An 18294-nucleotide genomic window follows, 5' to 3' on the forward strand; every position below is an offset into this window, starting at 1 on the left:
TTTAGGTGGTTCATTTAACTATTATACGTGATGTACGTTTTTGAGGGGTGGTTAATGAAAGTGTTCCAAAACAAGACATTAATTTCTTGATGACCTAATACATGAATCTTGACTGCTGTCCATCTGTCTGTTTCAGCATTTATGATTTTTTTATGTAAATATTTATGAAAGTAGACATTAAGGATCTTGACACAAAAATTTTTGACAGTGCCCAATTTCAGGTAAAGTTTCAGAAAACATTTGCTTAGTATTTTCTTGTATAAGATTGATTATCTTAGAGTAATTGAATTTCAACCTTTGTTTATTATGTAGTTGAGTTGCATGTGAATCAAATTATCATAAATTTTATAAAAATATATAGAACTTATGTTAAAAGTTTAAAATATTTTGGGCTGAGTATAGCCTAATGGTTAGCATGCTGGACTTTTAATCCTAGGGTTCATGGTTTGTGTCCCTTTACCACAAAATCATGCTCCACATTTTAGGGCTGTTAACAGTAGTGAAATTCTCAACAAAATAGTGCCAGTAATTATGCACATATGACAAAGGATTTTGTACAAATGTGTAGTTGATAATATTGTTTAATAAACAGAATAGAATACATACAACCATTATTTTGACTGTTTTAAAGAAACATATATATTAAACAAGCATCTAAATTAAAAATTTACCTGAGATATCCTTTTTATTTTTTATTTTAAATCTGTTGAATGATAAAAACACATTATACCTACTGATATCAAGTGTGTACAATGATCACAGCTAGATGAAATTACCAAACTGGTTTAATAATGATTGACATAGAAGCTGCTAAATAACTTCTTCTCATGATCATGTTGCCATCAAGAACTAATGTTGTTAGATTATTTATTGGTTTATTTGAAGAATATTTAATGATTGTTTATATTCTGTGAATCATGATGTTTTTGCTGACATGCAGGTTGGACAAAAAAAATACAGATCAAATAAGTCCTGGTACTGAGTACCAGCATCAAAATACGTTTCAGTAATGAGTACCATCAGAATTTCACTCCTGTATGTGGGTATATGATATAAGAGTGACAGTCAAATTCCACTATTTGATTAGAGTGGCCCAAGAGTGGTAGGTGCTGATGACTATTTGCCGTCCCTGTAGTCTATTAGTTCAAAGTTATGGATCATTAAAGAAGGTATTCCTCTTGTAGCTTTGAGTAAATATCCAAAACTAAAATATTTTTTTAGGACACAGTAAGACCCCACTTTAAGCTGATTTGTTATAGAGCTCTTGTCTTCTCCTTGAGAGATAGTTCTTCATGAGAGCAAAAAACATTATGAAAATCCATAACTCTCTGAACACTACTTTTTCATACTAATGGTAGTAGTGCAGTAAATAATTTTTATTTAATAAAATAATACAACAAATAACATAGAATAATAACATCCAAAAAATAGACAGTGTCTTGTAACTATCACAATTTTTCTTGCATTTCTAGTGATGCAATATGAACCATTAAAAGATCATCCATTTACAGAATATCATTCCTGTGGGGAAAAAAACATTTTCTTAGGAACCAATCTACAAATCTCTGTACAGAAAACAACTTAATATAATACATCATTTGATAGACAAAACACTTGCCTGTCTATTGATTATAATTAATGTAGTCGTAAATGTAAGAGAGAACTACATGTATTGACAAATCCTGAAAGAAAGGATGTGACAGGTGAGCATGGCAGGGGGGTCTGATTTTCTGTTTGATGGCTCTGTAACCAAACAAGATTGAAGGCTTATAAAAAATTATTTTTTCCAGGGAAGACAATATTATAGTGAGTAATTTAAGTTAAATTTATCAGTACCTAAATAAAGCACTTATACATCATTCACAGGTAAGAAACAATGCTTTCAGTTACATATCTCCATATATGTAATGTTAAAAGAACCCTAATTAGAGCTGATTTGTTTAGAGCTCTGTTTTTAGGAGTCCTTCCTGAGAGCTAAATGTGGTATTGCTGTATATTTAAAACAGCAGGACCCTTCTCTGATGTTTCATTGTTAGAAAATTTGATTGTGTTTTAATTAATAATTATAACAACATACTCCTCAGAATTAAGAAAACGAATTCATAAGATAACTTATAAACTGGGATACACAAAACTTTAGCTTTGGGATAAAAAATCAGGAGCCAAATGACAGAAGTCATTTTGAAGTCACACTTTATATAAACTACTTTCTTTGGATAGCCAACTACCAGAAACCTGCCTGTGGCTGATGATACAAACATAATAAACAAGTCATAAACCTGAATTATTGGCAGACGACCTTCCACTTTTGAATATCACATATATTGTTATATGGTGATGTTTCTTCCAACAAAACAGCCAGCAAAACAAATAAATGCTTCATATTAAAATCTCATGCATTAATTTCCAAAATTATCATTTCAGAAAAGATAGAAGTCTTTAAAACTAAATTTTTCACCCTTTTCCTGAAGAATATTGAAAGCATTTGTTCTGGATCTTATTCAGCATTTTACACAATTTCTTTACATCTTTATTCAAATGTACTCCACCATTATTAGACACCTGTGTTGACTAAATATAATGTTTAATGAAAATTTACTAAACCTTCCATTAAGTACTTAGATAACCAAAGCTGGGAAGCATGTAGTTCTTTGAAACTGCCATAACTTAAATGAAAGTACTGCTATACTAGTACAAGTGAAAACTAGAAGGAAAAGGTAATGTACAATAGTTGAAGGTTTTATTTAAAGGCCCACAAAATATAGTATCAATGAGCTTGATGTACATAAAACAAAAAGTTATATTTCGTTTCTATGATTGACCTACATTTACTCAGTGTGTTTTAAAGCACCATTCATGTTAATATCATAATAATTGGATCAGATAAAAAAAAAGTACTGATAATATGGATTATATTTTTTCACTGCTTTAGGGCCTTCTACGACTGCTAGATGCACAACAAATGGGACTAAAGATGTTAGCTAACACTACTTATGGCTACACTGGTGCAAATTACTCTGGCCGCATGCCTTGTGTGGAGGTAAAATATACTTTTACAGATTATTTTAGCTGTTAGTGTGATTATTCACATTTTGGCTCTGCAATAATTGTCTATATGCAACTATTTTGTATTTAGAATTTTTATTATTATTATTATATACAAATACTTTTTATATTGAATTTCTTTAGTAGTTGCTAAATGATTTTTTTTCTTGTTTATAATACATTTCGAAAGAGTTTTAAATAACTCACTTTAATAAGTATTTTTTTCATTTGATGTATGCTTAACTTGTGTAGTGGTTTGATTTAGACAGCAAAATGGAACTCTAGGGTACAATATATTAACTACAAAAGTACATCAGCTAATCACCCAGGTTAAAAATTGGTTCTCCACTGTCACATGAGTTAAAATAATTAGAAATGATAGCTGTCATCAGAAAACACTTATACACATGCGGTAATTACAAGGATAAACCTACTACATAGTTACCTGATTTCTGTAACACTAGAGATTCAAGAACCTAGTGAAATGAGACAGGTTTGGTGGTTCATAATGGTGGATTGAGACAGGTTTAGTGGTTCATAATGGTAGAATGAAAGATTCAAGAACCTAGTATGCAGAAGGACAGGTGTGGTGGTTTGTAGTGGTCGAACATGATAGGCATATTTGTTTGTAATGGTGAAAGGAGACAGGTGTAGTGGTGTGTAATGGTCGATTCAGACAGGTGTATTGTTTTGTAATGGTGGACTGAGACGAGTCTAGTGGTGGAACGGGACAGGTGTAGTGGTTTGTAATGGTTGACTGAGACAGGTGTAGTGGTTTATAATGGTGGACCGAGACAGGTGTAGTGGTTTGTAATGGTTGACTGAGACAGGTGTAGTGCTTAATGGTGGACCTAGACAGGTGTAGTGCTTTGTAATGGTGGAACGAGACAGGTGTTGTGGTTTGTAATGATGGAACAAGACGGGTGTATTGGTTTGTAATGATGGAACAAGACAGGTGTATTGGTTTTGTAATGGTGGAACGAGACAGGTGTAGTGGTTTGTAATGGTGGAACGAGACAGGTGTAGTGGTTTGTAATGGTGGAACAAGACTGGTGTAGTGGCTTATAATGGTGGATCGAGACAGGTGTTGGGTTTGTAATGGTGGATTGAGACAGGTGTAGGGTTTGTAATGGTGGATCGAGACAGGTGTAGGGTTTGTTATGGTGGACCGAGACAGGTGTATTGTTTTGTAATGGTGGACCGAGACAAGTGTAGTGGTGGACTGAGACAGGTGTAGTGGTTTGTAATGGTGGAACAAGACGGGTGTAGTGGTTTATAATGGTGGATCGAGACAGGTGTTGGGTTTGTAATTGTGGATTGAGACAGGTGTAGGGTTTGTAATGGTGGATCGAGACAGGTGTAGGGTTTGTTATGGTGGACCGAGACAGGTGTAGTGGATCGTAATGGTGAAACAGGACAGGTGTATTGTTTTGTAATGGTGGAACGAGACAGGTGTATTGGTTTGTCATGGTGGAACGAGACAGGTATGGGGTTTGTAATTGTGGAACAAGATGGGTGTAGTGGTTTATAATGGTGGACCAAGACAAGTGTAGTGGTGGAACGAGACAGGTATGGGGTTTGTAATTGTGGACTAAAGAGACAAAACTTGGTGTGAAGATTATGCAAAATAAACTGTATTTTTTGAAAAAAAACAGAGAATGACCAATTGTTTAGGTGGAAATGACTGTTACTTTGTGATAGGTTGAGTTGAAATGTATGGTTAACTGTACTTAAAGGTCAAGTAAGTTAACTCACATAACTGATAAAATTTTAAAACACAGAGAAAACTTCAACAGCAAGTCTTGACTCTTTAATACAGAAACAAATTTGCTCTCTCTCTCTCTGAAGATAGAAAGAAATCTCTGTAAAAGTACCAAAACTGTATTCGCAATGCACATCATCTTTGTAGCTGACCAATCATAAAGATGGATCACAAGAATGTAGAAGTATCTCTGCTCCACATGGCAGTTGTAGAACAATCATCTATACATAAAGTAATGTAAAATAATCTACAACTACCCAATGAAACAGTAGATAGCCTTCCATCTCAGTCTGAATTTAGCACATGACCTCAATTACATTTAGTATATTACAAAGTAGAACCGTAAATGCAGTGGTTTTCTCTTGTATTTTAATATTGATATTTCATTAAACTTTTAAACTTATTTGACCACACAAAAGTAATATGTAATTTTGGGTAGAAAATTAAATGAAAAGATCATCAGACTCTTTTTCTTGAAATGTGTACAAAGTAATATTAAATATCTAAAAGTAATTTTCTTATGTTCAAAGCTAGAATTTAATTCTCTCTGTCACGTAATACCAAATTTTGTTTCAGTCAGTTCTTGATCATTTGTTTTACTGAGCTTTTTTTATTGTCGTGCTTAATTGCCAAACTGTTGCATGCAATTCTGTTTTCTGTTAAGACAGGAATTTAAGCATAATGAAGTATCTCGCTGTTATGTCATTAATAAATATAAAATTTTCTATTACATAACATAATATCTTAAAGAAAATACTATAATTTATTCTGAATGGTGTATGCACAAAGGTTGCTGACAGTATTGTAAGCAAGGCACGAGAGACTCTAGAACAAGCTATTCAGCTGGTCGAAAGCACTTCCAAATGGAAAGCTCGAGTGGTGTATGGTGACACAGACAGGTAAAGTTAGAAATAGCATAAACTATGTTAAATATTCTAGGGTTTGAAGCTTTAACACTAATAAGCTGGATGTAGTGATATTTTCAGAGCATATTAACAAAATATTGAATAAATTTCCAAATGTGTTAAGTGTTTTTTTTGCATTCACATCAATATGCTTTCCTTAGTAATACTTTTATTACCATATCATAACTTTAATAAACCTGGTGGAACCATGAAGTTTTATTACATGAGTTTAAGTTTTAGTAGCTGTTTCTATTTTATTTCATATTTTATTCATGGAATATTAAATTTATATAAACTAACCTGTGTTGTTTTCCTACTGCTAACACTGATTTTGTATTTAACAAAATGAAATTTTTTAGGTATAAAAGTCATCTTTTAATTGTACTAGGTATAAATGATTTATTAAAGTTATTGAGTTAAGAGAATTATAATGTGATGTAATATAAGATCCTTTCAGCATGTAGTTTTAATGTGATATAATATAAGATCCTTTCAGCATGTAGTTTTAATGTGATGTAATGTAAGATCCTTTCAGCATGTAGTTTTAATGTGATATAATACAAGATCCTTTCAGCATGTAGTTTTAATGTGATGTAATATAATATCCTTTCAGCATGTAGTTTTAATGTGATATAATATAAGATCCTTTCAGCATGTAGTTTTAATGTGATGTAATATAAGATCCTTTCAGCATGTAGTTTTTCTACTATTTTTATGGTTTTCAAGTCTATTCTGCTTAGGCTTTCATAAAATTAATCTTTAATACAAAGACTAATTAGCAGACGTACAAAGGTTCTAGTAATACACAGAATTGTGTATATATGATATTAATGATAGTTTTAGTTATTGATATCATTAAATAGATGTCAGCTATTTAGATTTCCCTGGATTGTCTACTTGTACAAGTATTGTGATTACACTCCCCAGCTAGATCTACAATATTTAAACATGCTTACCAACCAATAGAGGAACAGTTTTTGTACCATTGAATCTATTCTATAAATTTGTAATTAAAGTTATAAATACACTATTTTTATTTGATTTTCAGTTCACAGTATTTGGAATTAGTTATTTGTAGACTTATAAAAACAAGTCAAATTTTAGTGCATTGGAAGTTTTATGAAATACTTTAGGAAACTCTTCAAATGCATTTTATGTAAAAAATAGTAAATATGAAATTTAATTATGCTAAATCATGTAGCTGGACTCGATGTGTTATGGTGTTTTTGTAAAGACTGATTAACTGAAGCGTTACTTGTACCATTTTGCAGTATATATATTTTTATTCAGCAAAGTCAAATGTTTATCTGTACTTCCTTGTATTGATATTAAAAGCATGCGAACACAAAGTTTGATTTTCCAGCAGTTCAGATATCCATTTTAATAATTAAATCTCCAATTAAACTTATAAATTTAGCAATTCTGAGTTAACTTGCTGTGACTTCATTTCATATCTAGCTTGTAAACAGACTACGTGTTCTAATTTTTTTTCCCACAAAATGGATGAATACATGTAATGTACTCTCTTCTGTTCCTTTCAGTACAGAGTTGTTAGTCAATGTTTAAATTCTTCTGTTGACAGCATGTTCGTACACTTACCAGGAAAATCTAAAATAGAAGCCTTTAAGATTGGAGAAGAAATAGCAGAGGCTGTGACATCTATAAATCCCAAACCAGTAAAACTAAAGTTTGAAAAGGTAAAAAAAGGTTGAAGAATTGGAAATTTTTGGAAAAAGTTTGAAATATTTATTTATAAAGAGTAAAAAATGAAAATTACAATTGTTATAATTTGAAAACTGTCAATCTCACATTTTATATTTTAAGAAAAGAAAGCACAAACTTTGTTTTTCATTCAAAGTTCACATTAATTCTTAACTTTTGTAAAAACAGGAGAAATAGTGAGTTTGCAGTGCTAAAATTGCACGTTGGTAAGCCCAAAGTATTCAGTTTTTCATTTTATATAGCATCATCAAAGACTTGTAACAAAAAAATTTTGTTGTTACATACACTTTACAAAAATGAATGGTAAAGTATATATTAGCAAATTTGAATATTAATGTACAAATGTCACAAATGTTTTAGTATAGTATAAAGTAGAGGTGGTTTATAACAGTGTTGTGTAAAAATATTAAGTTTTTACCCAATTTAATAAGTTTACAAGATAATTCTAATATTTGATGCAATAATTTAGTTTGCCTTTGCAGTTCAGTGTAAAGTTCTGTCTTTGTTAATCATTGTTTATGATTTGCAATAAGTTCAGGAAACTGCCTTATCATAAGGGTTGTACAACCTCTAGGAAGCTGCTTTATCATAAGGGTTATACAACCTCCAGGAAGCTGCCTTATCATAAGGGTTATACAACCTCCAGGAAGCTGCCTTATCATAAGAGTTGTACAACCTCCAGGAAGCTGCCTTATCATATGTTTTTACTACCTTCAAGAAGCTGCATTATTGTATACTTTGTATAACCTTCAGGAAACTGTCGTGTCATATGAATTATACTACCTTCAGTAAGCTGCTTTATAATATATGATGTGTATTATCTTCAGAAAACTGCCTTATCATATGATTTGTACAAACTTCAGGAAGCTGCCTTATCATAAAGGTTGTACAACCTTCAGGAAGCTGCCTTATCATAAGAGTTGTACAACCTCCAGGAAGCTGCCTTACCATAAGAGTTGTACAAACTTCAGGAAGCTGCCTTATCATAAGGGTTGTACAACCTTCAGGAAGCTGCCTTATCATAAGAGTTGTACAACCTCCAGGAAGCTGCCTTATCATAAGGGTTGTACAACCTCTAGAAAGCTGCCTTATCATAAGGGTTGTACAACCTCCAGGAAGCTGCCTTATCATATGTTTTTACTACTTTCAAGAAGCTGCATTATTGTATACTTTGTATAACCTTCAGGAAACTGTCTTGTCATATGATTTCTACAATGTTCAGGAAACTGTTTTATCATATGATTTCTACAATGTTCAAGAAGTTGTCTTATCATATGATTTTTACTATTTACAGGAAGCTTCCTTATCAAATGATCATTTGGTGCGATTGTGACTTTTATATGTGCAATTAAGAGAAGATGTCCTGCCTTATTTTATTAAATTTTTGCTTAAAAACAGAAAAGTTATAGTCTGAGATGTACTGTCCATTCTGACTATGAAGTTTTGCCAGTACAGCTGTCCTTGATCTAATTTAAATAACTTTAACAGTAAGCTTTGGTGTATTCAGTATTTATTAGAGTACTCTTTCTTATATGTGTTCTTAACAGTGGAGTTATGTATTAACCAGTAATCTGTTGGCAACACCAAGAGAGGAAAGAAAAGAAAATTAAACAGATTGAGCTAGTTAAGGTGAATATTATAAGCTGATTGTAACTGCATAGTCACTTTTTACATTTTATGTATCCCAAACCCAGGTTTATTTTCCATGTGTCTTACAAACCAAAAAGCGATATGTTGGTTTTATGTATGAAAACATCAACCAAAAAGATCCTGTATATGATGCTAAGGGCATAGAGACTGTCCGAAGAGATTCATGTCCAGCTGCACAAAAGGTTGGATATTTTGAATATATATTACTTATTTATTCCCGATGAAAATATAGATTTTAAGTGGTTTTTAAGTTTGTTTTTTATTCACTTAAAAATATTTTCTTGTATTTAACCTAATAACTCAGGATAGTTTTGATAAATATTAAGCACCCCTTTTTAAGTATTCATATTTTCTATAGAAAAAGTTTGTAAAGCTTATATTTTCTTGTCTAACCTTTTTATCAGATATCAATTATTGATGAAGTCCTCAGATAATAGAAACTTGTTGTCATCTTATGGTGGTCTACTGGAAAAAAGTTTACCAAAAGATCAACATCTTTCAAAATCTGAATGTAGACTTCATTGTCATAAAAGTTGTTTGGTACAAAAACATGTTTGAATGTATAAGGAAGTTAGTAATGAAGATGTGCAATTTTTATGTAGAGTTTGTAGGAGAAGTTGGAAGCAACCACGATTAAAGTAGAGGCAATAGATAAAGAGAAGTGTAGACCATGGGGAATGGCAATAGGATTTGAAGAGGAACTTAAGCTTTTACATGCAAGTGATACATCAGCTAACAATGACTTTGAGGAAGTTAGAGACAGTACTATTAGGACTAAAATTAGTGGATTTAATTGTAATGAGCATGCTCTGTTGAGCAAAAGATTTCTGCCCTTGAGTTGTACACTTGAACTATTGGAGGAAAACAAAAGGGTCAGAGGAGGATGTGGATGATAAGGAGGTTATAGGTGATTCCTTGACAAGGCATGTGGATAGAATAGTCTGTGGGGTAAATAGGGAGAAAAGAATCAGTTTATGCAACCTAGGGCCACAGGTAGAGGATATAACTGACAGAGAAGAAGATATATAATAAAGGGGGCTAGCAGAGATGCAGTTTTTGTGGTGCATGTAGGGGCTAATGATGTAAGGAAAGGTAGGTCAGAGGAGCTAATTGATAAGTACTAGGGGTTGATAAGGGTATTTAAAGAAAAGGGATATAACCAAATTTTGTAAGGAATACTGCCCGGAATTAACTGTGGGGATGAACTTATAAATAGGTCACTAGGGCTAAATGTTAGGCTTAGGTTAGTATGTAAGGATGAGCAGATTGGCTGGTTGGACTTGTGGGATCATTTCAGTGGAAGAAGGGAGCTTTTAGGAATGGATGGTTTACATTTAAATAAGATGGGGCTGGCTTGTTTGCTAAGGCTATTAACTCAGCTGTAAGGGAAGTTTTAAACTAGGACTAGACAGTGGTGAGGGCCAGGAAAAGCCAAATGCAAAAAGAATAACAGGCAGAGAAAAGTTTAGCATAGGAAATGAGCATAGAAGTAGTTATGAGGATGGGCTTAATTGTCACTATTGTAAAGCTAGAAGTATAATAAATAAAATAGATGAATTTAGAGTACTGGTAGGAATGGAGGATTTTGATATAATGGGAATAACTGAAACATGGTTAAATGTAGATGATTTTGATGACAGAAATTTCTTTGAAATACAGAGTTACAGGCTATTGAATAGGGATAGAGTATTAAAGAGGGGGGAGGAGTGGTTTTATATGTAAAATGTGAGTTACATCCTGTTGAAATTGAGGATATCAAAGATAACAGCAAGGAGATTGAATCCATTTGGGTTTCTGTCAGCAGATATAAAGGGAAAAGGCTTTTAGTGGGAATTTGTTACAGACCACCATACAGAAACTGATAAAATTAGTGAGAAACTTTATAATGAGATTAAGATTTCAGCTGTTAATAAAGTCATAATTATGGGTGATTTTAATTTCAGGCATATAGAAATGCTAGAGTCAAACCATGAGGGAAAAAGGTTTTTGGAAACTGTCCAGGATGGCTTTCTTCACCAATTAGTCAAGGAACCTACTAGAAACAATGCTATTTTAGATCTATTGTTAACTTCAAATACAGAAATAATTGAGAGGGTGGAAATTGTGGAACATCTGGGTGCAAGTGATCATTGCTCTATTAGGTTCGATGTTTTGCTGCATATGGAGATAAGGAATAATGATATTTTAGTTACAAATTTCAAAAAAAGGGATGCAACAATAATTATCTGTTGTGAATTGGGCAGCTGTATTATTTGGAGACTCTTTGAATAGAGTTGTTTAAACATTTGTTTAACAACAAGTATTTGGAGACTGATCACATGTGGAAAAAACTTTTAAATATTCAAGGTAAACATATTCCTTATAGAAAGAAAAGGGTAGCTGCAAGTAAAAAACCAAGTTGGCTCACAAAGAGTTGAAAAAATAAAATTAAAGAAAAGCATTATAAATTTAAGAAATTTAAATTGACTGGTATGACAGGAGATTTAGAAGTTTATAGAAAATCAAGAAAGTTGGTGAAACAGGAAATTAGAACATATAAAAGGATGTATGAGAAAAGGTTGGCTGAAAATGTAAAAATTAACAGTAAGGAATTCTTTAAATACATTAAAGGTAAACAAAATGTTATGATGGGGGTTGGACCCTTTTGGGATGATAAAGGAAGGCTAGTATCTGATGATTATGAGATGGCTGGGTTATTAAATTTTGCTTTTTCTTCAGTTTTTACTGACAAAGATTTAAGCAGTATTCCACATCTTGAACAGTTGATAAATGGAAATGAGATCAAACAAAATGACTGCATTAATTCTGAGCTGATTAAGAAAAAATTGGAAAGTTTAAAAAACGATAAGGCTTATGGGCCAGATAATATTTCCCCAAGGATTTTGAAAGAGGTCAAAGATTGGATATGTAAATCACTTGCTACTATTTTTTTTTGTTAGTCCTTGAATTGTGGGCAGGTACCAGAAGATTGGAAGTTAGCTAATGTAACTCCTCTTTTCAAGGGAAGTGATAAAAAGTGTCCCAGTAATTATACACCCATTAGTTTTACATCAGTTGTGGGAAAAAGTTTTGGAAAGTCTGTTAAACTTTGTTAAATGACTTTGCAAAGCATCTTTTAATAATTTTATTGGATAGTCAACATGGTTTCACTAAGGGAAAATCTTGCCTTACAAGTCTTCTAACATTCTTTGAAAAAGTTACTGCTTATGTAGATGAGAGAAAAGGTGTAGATTTGGTGTATCTAGATTTTCAGGAAGCATTTAACAAGGTGCCACATAAAAGGCTTGTAAAAATAAAAGATATCTCTATAGGTGTGGTGGATAGAAGAGTGGCTAGATGGAAGAAAGCGGAGGGTTGTTACAAATGTCAAATTGGATTAATGTCACAAGTAGGGTACCTGAGGGCTCACTCTTAGGACCTTTGCTCTTTTTGATTTACATCAATGATATAAAGGAAGGAATAGTCAATAAATTACTTAAATTTGCAGATGATATTAAAGTCTTGCTAGCTGTGAAGAGTATGCTGCTGATTTACAAAAGGATTTAGATCATTTAGTGAGTTGGGCGAATAAATAGCAGATGGGTTTTAATTATAATAAATGCAAGATAATGCATGTTGGGTATCATAATTTCAATTATAAGTATAATTTGGGTGGTAATAACCTTAACAATGTTATGAAAGAAAGGGATCTTGATGTAGTTGTTGATCAGTCTCTTAAGCCATCCAAGCAGTGTGCTGTTGCTAGTGGTAGGACAAATAGGATTTTAGGTTGTATCTACAGAAATATTGAATGGAGGGGGTTGTCATATGAGAAGAGATTAAAATCACTGAAATTGTTTTCTCTTAAAAGAGAAGAGTTTGAGTGGATCTGATTGAGGTGTTTAAAATTGTTAAGGGAATTGATAGTGTTGATGGGTTGCCTTTGGATGTTGTTGTGGCAGTAAATTTAAGTGAGTTTAAGAGAAAGCTTGATAATTATATTATACGTTTTAGTTTAGAGGATGGAACAGGCTAAATGGACCAATAGGTCTCTTGTTGTCTCTAAACATTGTTATATTAAATTAATCTATATTCATTAAATGGTAATTCTTAAGAACACCAGGTTTGAATCCTTACAAAACCACCTCAAACTAAAACATGAAAAAATGTCAGTATCATTATTTAAAACAAAAAATTGTTTGTATGGAAATAATTTTTGAAATGAACTAACAATAATCAAAAATATATATATATATATATACTTAAAACTTGTGAATAAAATATCAAAACTGTAAATTTGTGTGTATAAGTGACAATTCAACATATAGAAAAATTTCAGAAATGCTCTATGAGATACAAGTTGACAATATTATTAAGGAGAAAGCTTACATATATATAAAATTCAAATCTAAGAATTGTATTACTATCAAAACTTCATTTCATAATGTCATCTGTTAGAAAAACTAGTAACATATAATAATTGCTATCTAGACAAACACGCATTTTTGGTATAAATTTTAGTTTTAAATATAGACACAAAAAATACACGTTGAATTCAGCCAGCCTATAACATAATTAAAATAACATAAAAATCAAAATAGGCAATCATAATAAAATTAGCTAGAAAAAGCCTAGAAAAGTGGGTACTAAAATGAAGAACAGGGTGGTTACAATTTCAAAAATGTATGCATATGCTGTGATTATTAGAAGACAGACCATAGCCCAAAAGTTATAATTTACGTACACCTCATTTTTGGTTTTCAAAGATGTATGTGTGTGCCTCTTAATACATACACACACACACATATATATATATATGGTCATCTAAACAATATAACCTTTCCTTGGCTGGTTATTGTGATCTTAATTGGTCATTAGTGATTTTGTTATTTAAATCATAGAGTCAAATTTAAATGTAAAATTTAGGTTTTACCTTAGCATTCAGAAATTTATTTATTTCACAGGTGACAGCTCAATCAGTGTTATTCACATTATTAATACCTACTGCATTTTGGTTGTAATATAAGGGATAACATAGCAGTCCTCCTGACAATGTACATATTTGGAACTATGAACTGTACTGAATGTTCTTCTTGGGTAAGATGAACAATTGATTGAGTATAAGATTTTGAATTTCTTTGAGTCTTTTTATTCGTTTTATGTTCTGCTGAACTACAAAAACTAGTTTTACAACTAAATTTATTTTGCATCTGTCGGATCTTAGTCTGTGATTGGAAATTAACACATGGAATTTGTTGCCTGTGAAATTTATGGTATAAAAAATCGCTCATCAATCATCACATCTTTAGTATTTCAAACCATAGATCATCTTACCTATTTCATGCAAGATAAGATTAATCATGACATCAGGATTCATAAAAAGGAGAAATATTAGCTGTGTAATAATTTTTTATGTGTTTTGTTTACACTTAGTTATGGTATGAATCCAACATTAATATAACACTTAAAGACATTAAGGCTGAAAACAACAACAACTGAAATCTAGCCCTATTCATTTAAATACTAATCAAGTCTTCCATCAAAATCACTTAAATTTACTGCTTTCACCACATATAAAATCAGAGCAAACCAAGTGCCAACCACCCTGTTAGAAAAACTGTCTAAACTATGCTGCCAAATTTTATATTTTCATCCATAACATTGTTAAAGCTATTCCCATGAAAATTATCCTTATAATAAAAATTGTGATAACCCACATGCATTACCTTTTATTTATTTTAATTAGGAGCCATCTGCTAGTTATCTGCCCAACTCACAAACTTAATTAAATCCTTTTTGAAAAGCAGCAGCATATCTTCACAGCCATCAAAATCCAAGACCTTAATATCATCAGCAAATTTAAGTAACTGATCGACCATTCTATTATGTAATTGATGTAAATCATCAATTACATGAAGGAATGGTCAATCAAAGTAGATGAAAAAGAGCATTGGTCCAAAGACTTAACTGTGAGATACTCCGTATGTAACATTAATTCAGTGACTGAATTCTATTTATAACAACTCTGCTTTCTTCCCTCCAACCATTTTTTGATCTAATGAGCCAACTTATTATTCATACTTGTAGCAATAATGTTTAAAGTAAGTCTCTTATGTGGCACCTTGTCACATACTTTCAGAAAATCCAGATATGCCAAATTCATGCCTTTGCCTTCAACATAACCAGTAACCTCCTCAAAGAATGTTAGATCAGTATGGCAAGATTCGTAATGAAACCACATTGACTGTTCAACAAAATTTTAAACTTTGTTAAATAACTTTGAATAGCATCTTTTAAAAAAGCCCCACTGATATAAGGCTGAACCTCATATTTTTGTGATGTAAACAAATTATGTTTATATAGTTATAGTGCAGCTGCTTATGGTATTTCACATTATCTACATTGACTTCAATCTTCTGATGAAGCATCAGTATTTTTTGGCTTGAAATAGTTGCATGTACCCCAGACCCTTGTAGCATTAGCATACTTTACATGCTGATTGTGCTTTGCACAATATGTATTGACTTTTGATCTCACAAGTTATACCCCCTTCCCCCCTTTCAAACATTCTGCATATGGGCCTAATACTAATAGTCTTGCATTTGCCTGGACAATTTTTGCTATCTTCCTTAAAAAGAGGAGTAACATTAGCCAACTTCCAATCCTCTGGCACCAGCTCACTACTTAAGTATTTGACATATTAGCAAGTGGCTCACACATCCAATTCTTAACCTCCTTCAAAACCAAGAACTTTGTCATTCTTTAAACTTCGCAGTTTGTTTCTAACGAGCTTAAAAGTTATTTGATCATCTTGTTCATCAGTCATGTTTCTCTCTTTCAACTGTTAAGGATGAGGAATGATGCATATGTAGAATTTAGTAATCCAGCCATTTTTTAATCATTAGAAGTAAGCCTTCTGTTACTACATCTGAAAGGCCCCCTCCCATCCTAACATTTTCTTTAGCCTTAATGTATTTAAAGAAATATTTACTGTTAATTTTCACATTTTCATGCAACCTTTTTGCATATGCTAAGTTTTTAGTAAAATGTGCAAGTCTATTGTACAAAAAAAAATCAGATATGTTTAAAAAAAAGTATTTGTACTCAAGATATATCTGTGAATTGATGATGTCAGTTTGACTCAGACTCTGACAAGTCAAAGTGCAGGGTGATGTTCATGCGAAGAATAAAAATACTTTTGTCCATCATACAGTTTGCATGATGTATTTGCATAACCTTTAGAACCTCCAAAATGCATATCTACAGTTTTTCAGGATTCCTGTATATTGTATTTGGTATTTATTCTTCTTCACCATGAACTGTCATTAAATTAGCAATGTAAGTTAAAATGAATAGTTGATAAATCTAATATCAAATAGTGTAAGTATTATTCATGTGGACTTAACTTTTGCTATTTTCACCATATGTACATTTCCATGAATGATGGTTCCTGTGAAATAAAAAGCCTTTATTAGTGATAAATTATAAATGAAACCCAAGTAGAAATATACAAGCAAATATTTATTCTTTAGCATGTTCATGAACCACAGCATCATTAGCAGCAAGTTCTGTGTCACACTGTTGTGGGTTTGGGAGGCCATTGGTTTTTGGGAGGATTGATCTATTTTATCCATTTCTACAAAGACATTTTTAGAGGGATACATAATGAAGTTGTGACTGTTCATTGTTTGGTATTGCTAAAAAATTGAAAGTAATCTTATACCTATCAAGCCATTTGAGTAACTGTTCTCAATATGCTGTATGCAGATAACTTGTAATCTGGAAAGAGCAAACAAAGAGGAGATGTAAGCTGTAGTCAGGTAAATATCTGCAGCGCCTACCATAACACACCCAGACAGGTTCATTGCTTTCAATATGTGGATTACCAACGCGTTAGTTCAGTTGCACAGCATGATTGCAAAACCTTATAGTATGAAAAATGTTGCTCAGAAAACAGAATGATTGTTTAAAAACTTTTTTCGAAGCATATGTAATGGAAAATTAAAGCATTTTCAATTTAATTTTTTGGCAAAATTTAAAACTAGCAAAACAAGTTTCAATGTAAAACTGTGAAAAATAATATCGTGTTGAATGCCACCTTTTAGAAGGTTATGGCATATGCACTCTGACTTCCACCTGTTCACTTAGGGTTAATTGATTACATTGATATAATTGCTTTTTCTCATGAGATGAGTAAAACAAAAAACAACGTAATACTAGAAATCAAGTTTCACTACCTGTGTTGGGCAGAACACATATAGCCATTGTGTACCCTTGTGCTTAACAATAAACATAATTGGGATATTTCTTTGGTAACTGGAATAATCATAAACAATAATCATCAGAAATACTAATTTCAATCAGTTTATTGTTGTCGTGAATACACTAACCAATTGCACAGAACAAACTTGGATTAATCAAATATAACAATGAAAAATCATAATAGCAAAACTTTGAGTACTGGATAGTTGAAATAATTTCAAACAGTAATAACTGGAAACTCTAATTTCATTTAGTTGATTATTTTTGTGACATTAATCAATTTAATCATAATTTCAACTAATAAGTTATTTTATGTGATGCTAATCAGTGTAATTGATGCTCATAGATAATCCATTAATCACACTGATTGTCCAGCTCTAATATGAGAACAAAAATGGTTTAGTTTAGATACTCCCAATGATATTGCTGTTCTTGCTTACAGTTGACTGCAGAAAACTTACTGAGATTGCTGATTTTACTTGATCCTTGAAATCATGTCAAAACATGATGCAGAAGCTTCTCCACCCCAATCTCCAACCAGTCCTGGGAAAAATAATTTTAAGACGCCAACCAGGCGGAAGTCGGAGAAAATGATGTCTGTAGAAGTTCGATTTTTGGATGAAACAGCGGTAATTTTTCAGATACAGGTAAGAGTATTTTTTTGTCTGTATTAAATGATAGTGCTGGAGATATTTTTTCTATTTTTATAATTTAATGTTTGTATTTTTTTGTGTAATTCCTAGAAGACAGGTATTTGTCACTGATGCAAACAACATTTATTCAAGTGTGATGCATTCTGAGCTGTATTTGTATATACCATTGTTTAGCATGACTATTTCATGTAGTCCAGGGGTGTCATTTGAGGAGGGGGGTGATAGGAGTGCCCCCCTAAAGACCAGGGGGTCCCAAATGTCAGCCCAAATTACCACACACACACACACACACACAATATATATATATATATACAGT

General features: G+C 32.1%; 1 protein-coding gene across 3 annotated transcripts in view; it reads left to right on the forward strand.

Annotated features, from left to right (window-relative positions):
* The window catches only part of LOC106465050 (DNA polymerase zeta catalytic subunit-like), a 200582-nt gene that overhangs the window by 157549 nt on the left and 24739 nt on the right, over positions 1 to 18294 (forward strand). For all 3 annotated transcript variants that reach the window (XM_022392860.1, XM_022392861.1, XM_022392859.1), the window contains exons 24-27: positions 2933 to 3040; positions 5597 to 5706; positions 7295 to 7409; positions 9129 to 9266. In XM_022392860.1, coding sequence (XP_022248568.1) covers positions 2933 to 3040; positions 5597 to 5706; positions 7295 to 7409; positions 9129 to 9266 — 471 coding nt within the window. The remainder of the gene's footprint in view (positions 1 to 2932; positions 3041 to 5596; positions 5707 to 7294; positions 7410 to 9128; positions 9267 to 18294) is intronic.

Source organism: Limulus polyphemus, unplaced genomic scaffold (assembly GCF_000517525.1).
Source record: "Limulus polyphemus unplaced genomic scaffold, Limulus_polyphemus-2.1.2 Scaffold1818, whole genome shotgun sequence".
Lineage (NCBI taxonomy): Eukaryota > Metazoa > Arthropoda > Merostomata > Xiphosura > Limulidae > Limulus > Limulus polyphemus.